General features: G+C 38.3%; 1 protein-coding gene and 1 non-coding gene across 2 annotated transcripts; one reads left to right on the forward strand and one right to left on the reverse strand.

Annotated features, from left to right (window-relative positions):
* The first annotated feature begins 204 nt into the window (after positions 1 to 204).
* LOC122429797 (placental prolactin-related protein 3-like) lies at positions 205 to 11996 on the forward strand. Its single transcript, XM_043450445.1, has 5 exons — positions 205 to 259; positions 6762 to 6943; positions 9142 to 9249; positions 11011 to 11190; positions 11805 to 11996. Exons 1-5 carry the CDS (start codon positions 205 to 207, stop codon positions 11994 to 11996), a joined length of 717 nt encoding a protein of 238 aa, XP_043306380.1.
* On the reverse strand, positions 4671 to 4781 carry LOC122430190. The gene has a single exon (XR_006266269.1). It is a non-coding gene; the product is annotated as a U6 spliceosomal RNA (small nuclear RNA).
* Positions 11997 to 12384: the final 388 nt, after the last annotated feature.

A 12384-nucleotide genomic window follows, 5' to 3' on the forward strand; every position in this document is an offset into this window, starting at 1 on the left:
ACTGATGTCTTTATTGCTCAACCTACAGGTACCAGCATGGAGAAAGAGATAGCTCTACTCCACAGGAAGTTGAACCCTACTTTTGTAGCCTCATGGCTTTCCTTAAGAAGCATTTGATGGAGCAGATTTCCTCCATCCCATTCCATCTTGCTGACTCCCCACGGGCAACAGGAGTCCTCACCCTGGGATCATTTCACAATCTCCATGGCTACAGCTCCCAGCTTCTGTGGACACCAGTGGACTTACAACCCTGTCCGAGGTATGAAAGTCAGCAGAATGGCTTATCTATCTGGTTCTCACTCTGTTCAGATGGTCACAGGTTAATTAGTTCACTCCCAACAGCTTCAAATGACTCCCCCATTCCAGTGGACGGCCATGGGCGTGGGGATCTTTCCCCTGCGCTTCAGCTCCCTCACCCCCAGGTGCAGGCTGGTCTCACATGCTCTCCTCCTTCTTTCCCCTTCCTCCTTGTCCCTTCTTTCCTTTGTCCTACTGAGTTCTGTATGGATCCGGATATTCCTTCTCAGTAGTCATGGAGTCCTGCCAGTATTCACCTGGTCTTCTGTGAGAACTACTGCGTCTTTAGACATTCTTGATGCATTAGTGCAGAGAGGTGTACCCCACTTCCACCTACCCCTCCATCATCTTGTCTACCCCATTGTGGATGTACTAGAAATGAGTTTCCCTTTCTATTAAGTAACATTGCCATCACCACACATGGTTAACTTTTGCTTTTTGAGGAGAACACAGGTAAGTTTCACTCTCCTCAATAGAGTCAGTCATTCAGTTGTGTCCAAATCTTTGCGACCCCATGGACTGCGGCAAGCCAGGCTTCCCTTTCCATCCCCAGCTCCCAGAGGTTACTCAAACTCATGTCCGTTGAGTCAGTATGCCACTCGATGATGTCCACTCTCTCAGAGATTTTTTTTTTTTTTTTGAGATTCCTTACAATTGAGATCGTATTTTGTTTTCCTTTCTCTGGCTTAGTTTATATAGTGCAATTCCCTCCAGTTTCATCCATGTTGCCATAAATGGAAGGATTTCTTTATTTTTCTAATGGCTAAGTAATATTTACCTATATGTGTCACATCACATTGTTTTAATCCATTCACCTGTTGAAAGATACTCAGCTTATTCCTATATCAAGGCTACTGTGAATAATGCTGCAATGAACATGGGGATACAGATCTCTCTTTGAGAAAATGATTTCATTTCCTTTGACTGTATATCCAGAAGTGGGATAATGGATCTCATAACAGTTCTCTTTTAAATTTCTTGAGTAACCTCCATAGTATTTTTCCATGGGAGTTGGACCAGTATACATCCCTACCAACAGTGCATAAGCACTCCTTTTTCTCCACAACCTCCACAAGATGTGTCATTTCTTACATTTTTGGTACTAGCCATTCAAACAGTGTGAAGTGATATCTCTTGTGCTTTTGATCTGCATTTCCTTTGATTATTAGCAATGCTAAGCATCTTGTCATATACCTCTTGACCATCTGTATGTCTTAATTGTGGGAAAAAGGTCTATTCTTTTCCCACATTATGTTTACTATAAAGATGTAGAATATATTATGTTTACTATATTCCAATATATGAAACTCTATTGCCTACCTATATATCAAGAATGAACTATCAGAAAGTTGAATAAAGTAAACAAGCCCATTTACTATTGCATCACAAAAAGATAAAACACAGAAATACACTTAAGCAAGGTGATAAAGATTTTATATGAAACCTCTAAGACATTGATAAGAGAAATTTAAAAAGAGCTAAAGATATGTAAACTTAGGTTGCCTGTTCAACTTGTTTCTTGAGGTAGGATTTGTATTACTATAACCTTCCCTCTTAGAATTGCTTTTGTTGCATCCTATAGGTTTAAATCATCATGTTTTCATTGTGCTTTGTTTCTAGGAATGTTTTGATTTCCCTTATTTCTTCAGTAACTTGTTTATTATTTAGAAATGTGTGGTTGAAACTCCATGTGTTTGTGTTCTTTAATGTTGTTTTATTTTCCCTATAATCTATATCTAGTCTCATAGTGTTGTGGTCAGAGAAAATGCTTGATATAATTTCAATTTCCTTAAATTTACTGAGGTTTGATTTGTGACCCACAATGAGGAAAATGTTCCCTGTGCGCTTGAGAAGAAAGTGTATTCTGCATTTGGATGGAATGTGCTGAAGATATCAATTAGGTCTGTTTGCCCCAATATTTCCTTGTAGGCTTATGTTCCCTTATTAATTTTCTGTTTTGTTGATCTGCCCATTGGTATAGGTGTGGTGTTAACATGCCCTGCTATTACTGTGTTACTATCAATTTGCCCTTTTGTGTCAGTTAGTGTTTACCTTTTGTATTGAGGTGCTCCTATGTTAGTTACATAGATATATAAAATTGTTTTTGTCTTTTTCTTGGACTGACACTTGATCATTTGGTTGTGTCCTTCTTTATCTCTTATAATAGTTTTTATTTTAAGGTCTATTTTTTCTGACACGACAATTGCCAATCCAGCTTTTGTTTGAATTCCATTTGCTTAGAATATCATTTTCCATCCTCTGACTTTCAGTCTTTGTGTCTCTAGGACTGAAGTGGGTATCTTGTAGACAGCATATATATGGGCCTTGTTTTTGTATCCGTTCATCCAGTCTGTGTATTTTGGTAAGAATGGGAGAAGATAAAAGCATATAAAACAACTGATAAAGGGTCATTTTCCAAAATACAAGCAGCTCAAACGAGTCAGTCATCAAAGGCAAAGGGAAGAGCTGCAAAAATAAACTAGTGAGACCACATCAAACTCAAAACCTTCTGCATAGTAAAAGAACCCATCAATAAAATTAAATGGCAATCTTTGGAATGAAAAAAAATTGCAAATCACATATTTGGTAAGGGCTTCATATATAGTTTATATAAGAGACTCATGCAACTCAGTGGGGAAAAAAATTAAACAAATCAAATTATTAAATGAGCAAAGGAGGAATAGGTGGTTTGAAAAATCTGAAGATCAGGCTGTAGAGGAGAGACACTGTAAGTTTTTCCTTCCAGAACAAAAGCCTCTGTTTTCCTAGCATTGCTTTATTTCCAATCAGCTGTTTGGTGATTGCAGTTCACAGTATGCATCCTTCACTCAATAGCAATCACCCTACACTGAGCTGTGTGCTATGAATTGCCCTACTAACTTAAAAAAAAAAAACAACTAATAATTACATACTTAATCTTGAGGCATCTAAAATCCAAGGTGATTTTCAGAGCTTTCCACTCCATTGTTTTCTACATTCTATTTCAAAATTGAAACACCTAGTAAGGAGTAATTAGGGGACCTCATTAATACATGGGTAGAAAGTCATTTAAAACTGGGAGCATTACTGGATTATAATTTGGGGGACTGTATTATTATTAATACTATTGTAATTTTATTACCTTTAATTCTCTGGTATACTAGATTGATATTTCTTTAAAGTAGTAATACAGACACTATGGAGAAGAGGGTGCAGATTCCTTAAAAAACTGGAAATAGAACTGCCATATGACTGAGCAATCCGACTACTGGGCATACACACCAAAGGGGGTTCAGGATGGGGAACACATGTACACCCATGGCAGATTCCTGTCAATGTATGGCAAAACCAATACAATACTGTAAAGTATTTAGCCTCCAATTAAAATTAACAAAATAAAATAAAATTGTAATACCAACATAGAGACACACACCCCTCAAGTTACAGTAGATTGAGAAAGACAAAGCTTATGAGGCAGGAAGTGAAATCACAGAAAATTAGCAATGGTATCAAAAGAAGGGGCAGTATTGCCTAGAAAGAAAGCAGAGTTCTCTAATTTTTTGGAGACAACATGAACAAGCCAGATGGGAGCCAACCAGCTTAAGCTGTATACCAGAAACTTCACGAGAAGAAAAATGAAGTTCATAAAAATATGCTGATGCTGAACGCCAAAATCAAGACAGCGAATACTGTATTGTATGTGTAGATACTGAAAACTACTCAGATTTAGACATGGGAGCAAATACACTAATGAGCATCAGAAAAATCAAGTACAAAAGGGTCTGATAAGTAAATCATAAAGAGACTTGGTAGTCTGATCAAAAGAATAAGAGGATCAAGTTAGACACCAAAATAGAAAGACTTGTGCACATGATAGAACCAGAGAATACTCAGGAGAGAAAGTTTCGGACCTAGTGGACCAGTGAACCGAAGCCTCCAGCATCAGGAACAGAAACCCTGGGCAGGACTCATGACTCTACACTTCTGGGAACAGCCTCAGTTTCAAAGTTTGGGCACTATACCACTTAAAAGCGAACACAGACAAGGATTATAGCTTGCTATGACAGTGAGTCACAGACAATAGTGTTTGTTAGTTTACTTTTCTCATTCAACTAAAAAGTTAATGAAGCACTAATCAATGATAATTGACACCTTTAGTTTCCAGTCAGATCCTCTTTAGTCATACAATGGATATCTGAACCTGTTATATGATTGCCAGTAACAGTTTTAATAGTTAAATTTATTGATTTTTAATTGAAGGGCAATTCCTTTACAATAATGGACTGCTTTCAGCCAAACGTCAACATGGTTCAGCCATAGGTTTACCTATGTCCCGTCAACCTTGAACCTCATTCCCACCTTTCTTCACATCGCACCCCTGGAAGTTGTTACAGAAAAATATGGAAGGCTTCACACATTTGTGTGTCATTGCTGGGCAGGGGCCATGCTAATCTTCTCAGTATTATTCCAGTTTTTTAATATATGTGCTACTGAAGCAAACACACAAATAACACTTTAAGAAAAAAATAAATCATATAGTTAGTCATCTACCAACAAATTATCAAATACTTTAGGAATTAGGGTATTCTGCTATATTTACTGCCTGTTATAAAACTGAATTTTATAAGGTCCAAAGTTCCATGTAGGAATTAAGCATATATTTATTCATAACACATGTATACATGCACAGAAATATATGTACACAATACGTCTATGTTATACAAGCTATTATTCTCCTTGCCTGTCACAATAAGCTCTTTAGTTGATGAGAGAGATAGTCCCAACTTTCTCCAACTTATATGACTTCTTTTTGAGAAATACTTCTTTGGTTTTCACCACCAAATTTTAAATAACTATTTTATTCTTAGGCACCATGCCCCTTTAAACTAAGAGCAGAAAAACCTAGTAAATGGTGATATCTTATCATTAATTAAATTACCACTCTTCTGGTAAATTGAAAAAAGAATCAAGTTGAGATCTTATTCAGGAGGATAAAACTTCCATTTCATTACTTCTCTTGTCCAAACTAATTCTTGCTCACTTCAGACTTAAATTCTGCTTACTTACAAAGGACAGACAGGAAAAGTAATTTTAAAGTCATGCTTGCAAGAATCTATGATTTTACGCTTCTGTCGGCCAAAGGTAGGGCCAGGAATAATTTCTGAAATATTACAATACATCATGGAAGCATGAAGCTCTAGTTCTCCTATCAAAGAAGAGATCTTTGGAGATGGTTCAAAAACTGAGCCCCATGGTTATCAGGATGTGCTCCCGACCAGACAGATGGATTTTCTCCCTGAAATGTCACAGTCAGGAAAGACCAGGCCGTGTCCGCAGAGCCAGTGAGGGGTCCTGGTTGCTGAGCAGGTAAGATTCTTGATGACCATCTGGAGATTTACCTGCCATTGTCTCAAAGAAACAAACATAATGAGAGGATTAAGGATGCATAAAAGTAGAAGAGCTGTCAAGTTGCCTAGATTCAAGGCTAGCCAGGAGAATCAGGCCCCCACACTGATAAATGTCAAAGAGGTTAACAGTGAGTCTTTTATAGACAGAGCAGAACAAGTGGATAAAACCAGTGTTCTAGGGTCACTGCTGCTTTGCAGTCAAAGACAAAATATTTTTCGATTTAAGCAGTCAACACAGCTCCTGGTGTGGTCCTAGTAACATAATGCACACAGAGAGCCCACAGGCATGTGTGATGTGACATCAGGAAGTGAACAGATGACTGTATTGGTGCCCAGTCACCTCCATCTGCTAATAATGGGAGCTGGGGAAAATTATTTGTCCCCTCCAAGTCATTGCATCTTCATTAACATAACTTGATGATCATAGTGAAGATGAAGGCTATCTCATAAGGTTACTGTGAAACACAACTTTTAAGATGTTTTAAAGCTTTTGGGAAAGTATCAAAGACATGCATGGGGTTATGAAGCTGAGTTAGCAGATCCAAGGTACAGTACTTTTTCTGTTAATATTCTCTCTGTACTCAATAGTAGCGATCAGTCAGTCATGTGTTTACTCTTACCCCAGCGTGATGGTAAACCACACAGATCAACTGTACACTTCTTGTCATTTCAGTGTCTAAAATTCAAGCATCAGTTAATGTAGAGTAAAAAATTAGAAACTTCTAGAGGACCTGGCTGCTCAGAGTCTGCAGAGTCCCAAAATTAAACCATCTAAAAAAGAATGGCCTAAATAATCTAGCTCAGAATTAAGTTCCAAATGTTTGCAGAGCACAGAAGTACTTCAGTGACAATACAAAAATGCAGGGAGTAACCGACTATTCCAACTATCTATCTGTGCAGATATCATCATCCATCTAAATTCACACAGAGGGCGCTCCTTCTTCCCCAGCCCAGCTACTACAGCTCCAATTCCTGCTCAGACCAACAGGGAAAGAGAAGGCTTCCCTCCACAGGATGGATTTGATAACCTCAGGTGATTAGATCATCTCAAAATGCCTCATGTTTTTATTTTAGCAGGGTCCTGCCTGCTCCTGCTGCTGGTCCTGTCAAATCTGCTCCTGTGCCAAGGCAACGTATGCCAGTCCTGCGGTCCTGATGTATTTGCCATCCCCCTGAATTTCCTTAGAAAAACATTTAGCCGTGTCTCCAGGCTGTCCCATGACATGCATATCCTTTCTACAATAATGTTCAATGAGTTTGTAACTACTGTGGTGGTGGTGGTTTAGATGCTAAGTCATGGCCGACTCTTGAGACCCCATGGACTGTAGCCCACCAGGCTCCCAGAAGGTACCTTCGTGTAAGTGACTGGGCCATGCTGTCCTTTCAACAAGAGGGCTGCATCAGCCAAACTTCAAATAACACACTCTGTAGGTTAAAGCTGCCGTCAGCTCATAAGATGTGCAAATCGAAGAAAGGAACAGTTTTGTGAAATATCAAAGACTCCTAAGAAGTGCAATACATTTTTCCATTTCCTTTCATTCATTTTTTCTTTAAATTTCTAAAATAAATGATTTTGTATTTGTCAGCTAGGAATGCCATAAAAGAATACAATAGACTCAGTGGAATAAACAACAGAAATTTGTTTCCTCACAGCTCTGGGGACTAGAAGTCCCAGATCAGGGCACCAGCAAGGTGCGGTTCTGGTAAGAACTCTTTCTTTCCAGGATGGCTTCTCCGTGCGTCCTCACACCGGGTGGCAGGTGGGGAAGAGAGACAGAGAAAAGGACACAAAGACACAGAAACAGAAGAGAAAATTCTCTGGTGTTTCGCTTCATGGAGACACTAAACCTATTGGATGAGTCTTCCACCCTAAGAGCTCATTTAACCTTAATGGGCTTTGCTGGTGGCTCAGATGGTAACGAATCTTTGCACAATGGGAGGGACCTGGGTTCTATCCCTGGGTCTGTAAGATTCCCTGAAGAAGGGAACGGCAAGCCACTCCAGTATTCTTGCCTGAGAAATCCATGGACAGAGGAGTCTGGTGGGCTATAGACCATGGTGTGCCAAAAAGTCGGAACCCTTTTCAAAACACAGTACTTTGGCAGTACAGGCTCTAACACACGAATTTGAAGAACACACATTCAGTCCATAGTACTACCTGACAGAAAGCACTTTTATTTTGGATTGGGGAAAAAGAAGCATGTTGATTTTCTGGTCCTTCAGTGTCTCTCTGGGCTTTCTTCTCCAGGCTCAGAGTAAATAGCCAATAAATGAGAACTGCTCTGCAGGAACTCGGTGGATGGAACATGTTAAACAAAGCTGAATCCTGGTCACAAAAATGATTATTGGTAGTTTTTTTAATGCTACAAATTATTGCTTTAAGATTTGCAGTGAATAGGTTTGGAGCTACATAGAAGGGGAGTTTACAATTGGACACAATTATTCTTTTTCAGATGAAGGTATATGAAAGTTGTATTTTAATTCTTTTAGGTCAATCAAGGAGCACACAGTAGAACAGACAGCTAATAAAAGGCGGTGCTAAAGACTTCTATTAAATTCACGTAGTTCTTTGTACTCACTAGTTTTTGTTTCATCCTCCATTTTTGACTGTCCATTTTTTCCCACCTCTTCCAAGTAATCTCTTCAAATGTTCATAACTTCCGCTAAGAGATTAGTTTTTCTCTTTCAAAGTGTTAGCTAGATTTTTCTAATCTTATTATTCTCAGTCCATTGCTTTTTATTTCCTATAACTTTAGGCCATGCTTTTCTGATGTACCATTTTGTCACCTTAAACAGCATTGTATTCTGCACCTGGGATGAACACTACGCTTTTTGGTGAGCGGATTCAGAGATGAGACAAAGTCATTACTCTATTACTCCCTATAAGGGAATATATTGGCTCTAACCCACAGTAAACAAGAGATTAAATGGTTAAATATATGTGCATCCATGCATTCTAAGTCACATCAGTTGTGTCTAACTCTTTGCAACCCTACTGACGTAGCCCAAGAGGCTCCTTTGTCCATTGGATTCGCCAGGCGAGAGTCCAGGAGTGTGGTGCTGTACCCTCTTTCAAGGGATGCTCCTTACCTAGGGATCCAACCTGAGGCTTCTTATATCTCCTGAATTAGCAGGAATGCTCTTTACCACTACCGTTACCTGGGAAGCACCAAGTATTGGTACAAAAGTACTATATATGGTTCAAATACTAAAAAAAAATAAAAAAATAAAAAGATAATGATAAAATAGAGAAGGGAAAATTTGAGCTTAGAAAAGTTAGATGTAAAATCATTTTTATAGAGACAATGTATAGAAAAAGTAGGAAAAGAATGACTTTCACATTCTGTGATGCCCCCCCGTTAAAAAATTACACATCTATAAAACATGTTAATGTTCTGGTAATGGGTTCATCTACTGAATGCCCAACATCCCTAACTAATTGCCTGATCACTTCCAGGATGAAAAGTATTCCCAGAGTATACCAGAGTATATCAATGCCACCAACGACTGCCACACCAATTCAATCCATGCTCCAGAAGAAAGAGAAAAAGTCCAACAGATGAACGTGAGTCTTTCACCTGGGTTTTTCACCAGATCAAATGAGACAGTATGTAGCTTACCAAGTTTCCAATTATTAGAGGTAATGGTAACTGTACATGCAGGAAATGGTGGAGGATCTGTAAGCAGTTGAAGAGAAATTATATTATGCAGTTGATGAAGCTTGAGCGAAATCAAGGGATGACTAAAGATCTGTAGCAGCAAAATAAATAACAGATCTATAAATTGTCCATGCAGACAAGTTTAGTTCAAGCAATGCATTAGACATAGGATTGCAGCTATTATTCTGCACAAAAACATGAAATGAATGGGAACTACCATGTGTAAAACATAAGATTGCAAAATTCCTGAATATTTAAGAAACACACCCCAGTTTTGAGTAGTCCCTGTTACTAGTGACTTGTATGTGGGAGTCCTATACTGCACCACTCGAGCCAGCGTGTCTGCCTTTCAAGGCTCTCCTGATTCTGCTTCTACTTCAAAGACACCTCCTTTATTCATCATTCTCAATGACTCCTCTGTCACCTTTTATTTTTAATTTGTAAGTTTCCCCCACAATGGCCTATGTAACATTGCTTTGCTTCTCATGGCCGCATCAACTGCCTCTGTTCTGAGGACAACACAGGTTACATATCAAGCCTCAGTGATTACTGGCAGCTCCAAATTTTCACCGTTATAATCTCTCCTTTCCGATTTCCTGCATTTTCCTTTTCCTAACATTATTTAAAATATTTTGACATGCATCCCCCCTTAAAATTCTATCTTTTCTCTCTACAACTTTCTTAACGATACCAGCATTCTTTCCCTCTGTTAAGGGCATAAATCATGAGGATGATCAAGTAAAGGAAAAGTTCAAAATGGAGGAGGACGAGGGATTTTTCAATAAGCTTGAATTTAAAGTTTATTGAGAGTTACTACATGGCCATACGTTTTACTAAGCACTTTATGTACATTACTATATTTCATCCTACACAGTCCTCTGTTCTTTACCACTAAAACAGTTCATGGCTGTAAACAAATCAAGCATATTAACTAGTGATCTTCAGCCCCCTGGGATTTTCATGCCCAATTCTAATAGTAGTGAACCTGGGGGGGAAACCCTACATTGTGAATCCCACTGATGCTGTTACTAAAGACAAAGCTGTGCCATTTTCTGCCCAGACATGTGTCAACAAGACATACTCTTCTGATACAAGCATGGGGGCTGGTGTTGGGATCAACTGAGGAAAGAAAGCCTGTTTAGGAATGTCATGTCTTCTTCATTGTCTCTTTGTTGTAATATCAAAAAACAAATTACCGATGAAAAATCAATATGAATGACTCATCTGATTCATTAATACGAAAGTATCATTGGGTTACAATGATATGGGCACAGGTAGAATGTCTCTTTCCTAGGTCAGGTAATGCAGGCACATACTGACTTGTCATAAAGTACTTAGATTTCTCTCACACAAATATACAAACATAAAAGAACTCACTGTGTGGGTGGTAGAATTTCAGAGGAAATAAGAATCTTCTTCATGTTATAAATTAGAACTCATCAGAAGAATCAGTGCCTAAAGTAACCCAGATTTTTAATAATTCAGTGAAGTGTGAGCCAATGCTTACATTTTATCATTTTGCAACTTTGACTACCTTCAAAAATCTCTGCATACACATAAGAATAAACAGAAGCCTTGTAGCACAGCTGCTCTGAGCAAAGATCGCATGTTACAAAAACCATTGAATTATCAATATTTTAATGAGACTGTTTCTTATGTTTGCTTAGAATGAAGACCTTACTAAGTGGATACTCATCTTACAGTTCCTCTGGAAAGGTCCTCTGTATGATCTAGTCCATGAACTGTACTTTGAGAAAGACTTCTCAGATACTATCCTATCAAGTGCCAGAGAGAATTTAAAAATATTTTTCAAACTTGAAACAATCTTAAAGAGGCGATTCAGCCAGGTGAGCATCCTGCAGCTGGCTTTCTTGCTTTTTTGATGACTCTGTAATGCATAAGGGGATTTGAAATATCTCATTTTGTAAGAAAAAGATTCATGACTTCTATATGCTAGACTGCTACTACATAAAGCAAGAGCCTAGTCATTCATAGTGATGGATTCTACTGTAAAGGAATCAGAATTTCACTGCAATTTTTGTCATGTGCAGCCTTCCCTGCATTGCACACAATTCCACCAAAAGCTTGCCTCTTCCTGGGCACAGGTGGTTGAAATATTATCAAGATTCAGAGAACTAGAGAACAGAATTTGGAAGCTCAGCATTTTCCTCAAAGTATCCCAGGACATCAGCTATTGAATTTCCACTTGTCTTTTTCTCTGTTCTTCTCAAATCAAAGGATGAGAGTGGGAAGGAAGAAATGAGAAAGTTAAAATTAAACTTGAGTTATGTTTCCACTTTTTAGATTCCTTATTGTTTTCTCAAAGGCTGGGTCCAAAATCCATATCTAGAGAGTTTTCTATTTGTATGTGTTCCCCAAATCTTAATTTATAATTACAAGGGACAAAGATAAGCAAATAAAAATAAAATGCATAAAAAGTCATTTTCTTTTGGGTATTCAGGTTGTTGATCCAGTCAGATCGAAGTTGATTGAGAATCCCATTTTCTGGTCAGGATATGGATCCCTGGTCTCCAGCGATGAAGATGTACGTCTTTCTCCATTTTATAAGCTGTTGAAGTGCCTGAGCAGGGATTCACGTAAAGTTGACATGTACACCAAGATCCTGGCGTGCCGAATCAGCGAAGAGTGCTAAATCCACATCCATCCCATCCAGCTCTAAGACGGTCCTAATGATCTTTCCCATAGCAAGCTTCTTTGAAATTTACAGCTTTTCCATACATGTTCTATGAAATGGGTCTCCTCTTCAAAAAATAAACACAGACTCTGTAGAGATGTCAAAATCTAAGAGGGTAGTTTGTTAACATTCTTATTTTCATTTAATCAAACATCAAAAGAAAATCCGCCCCTACAATTGAGAGAATGAAGCTCCTATTAAAATTAGTCACAAATAGCAGAAGCTGGCATTACAAAGAAGACCATTAAGAGATTGCATAAGAATCACAGAAAATTATTCTGGGTCAAGTTATGAGAATCAAAGTATTAGACAATCGTTCATGGTTCTGGTCATACTACCAAGAAGA

This window comes from Cervus canadensis, chromosome 28, assembly GCF_019320065.1.
Source record: "Cervus canadensis isolate Bull #8, Minnesota chromosome 28, ASM1932006v1, whole genome shotgun sequence".
NCBI classification, from domain to species: Eukaryota; Metazoa; Chordata; class Mammalia; order Artiodactyla; family Cervidae; genus Cervus; species Cervus canadensis.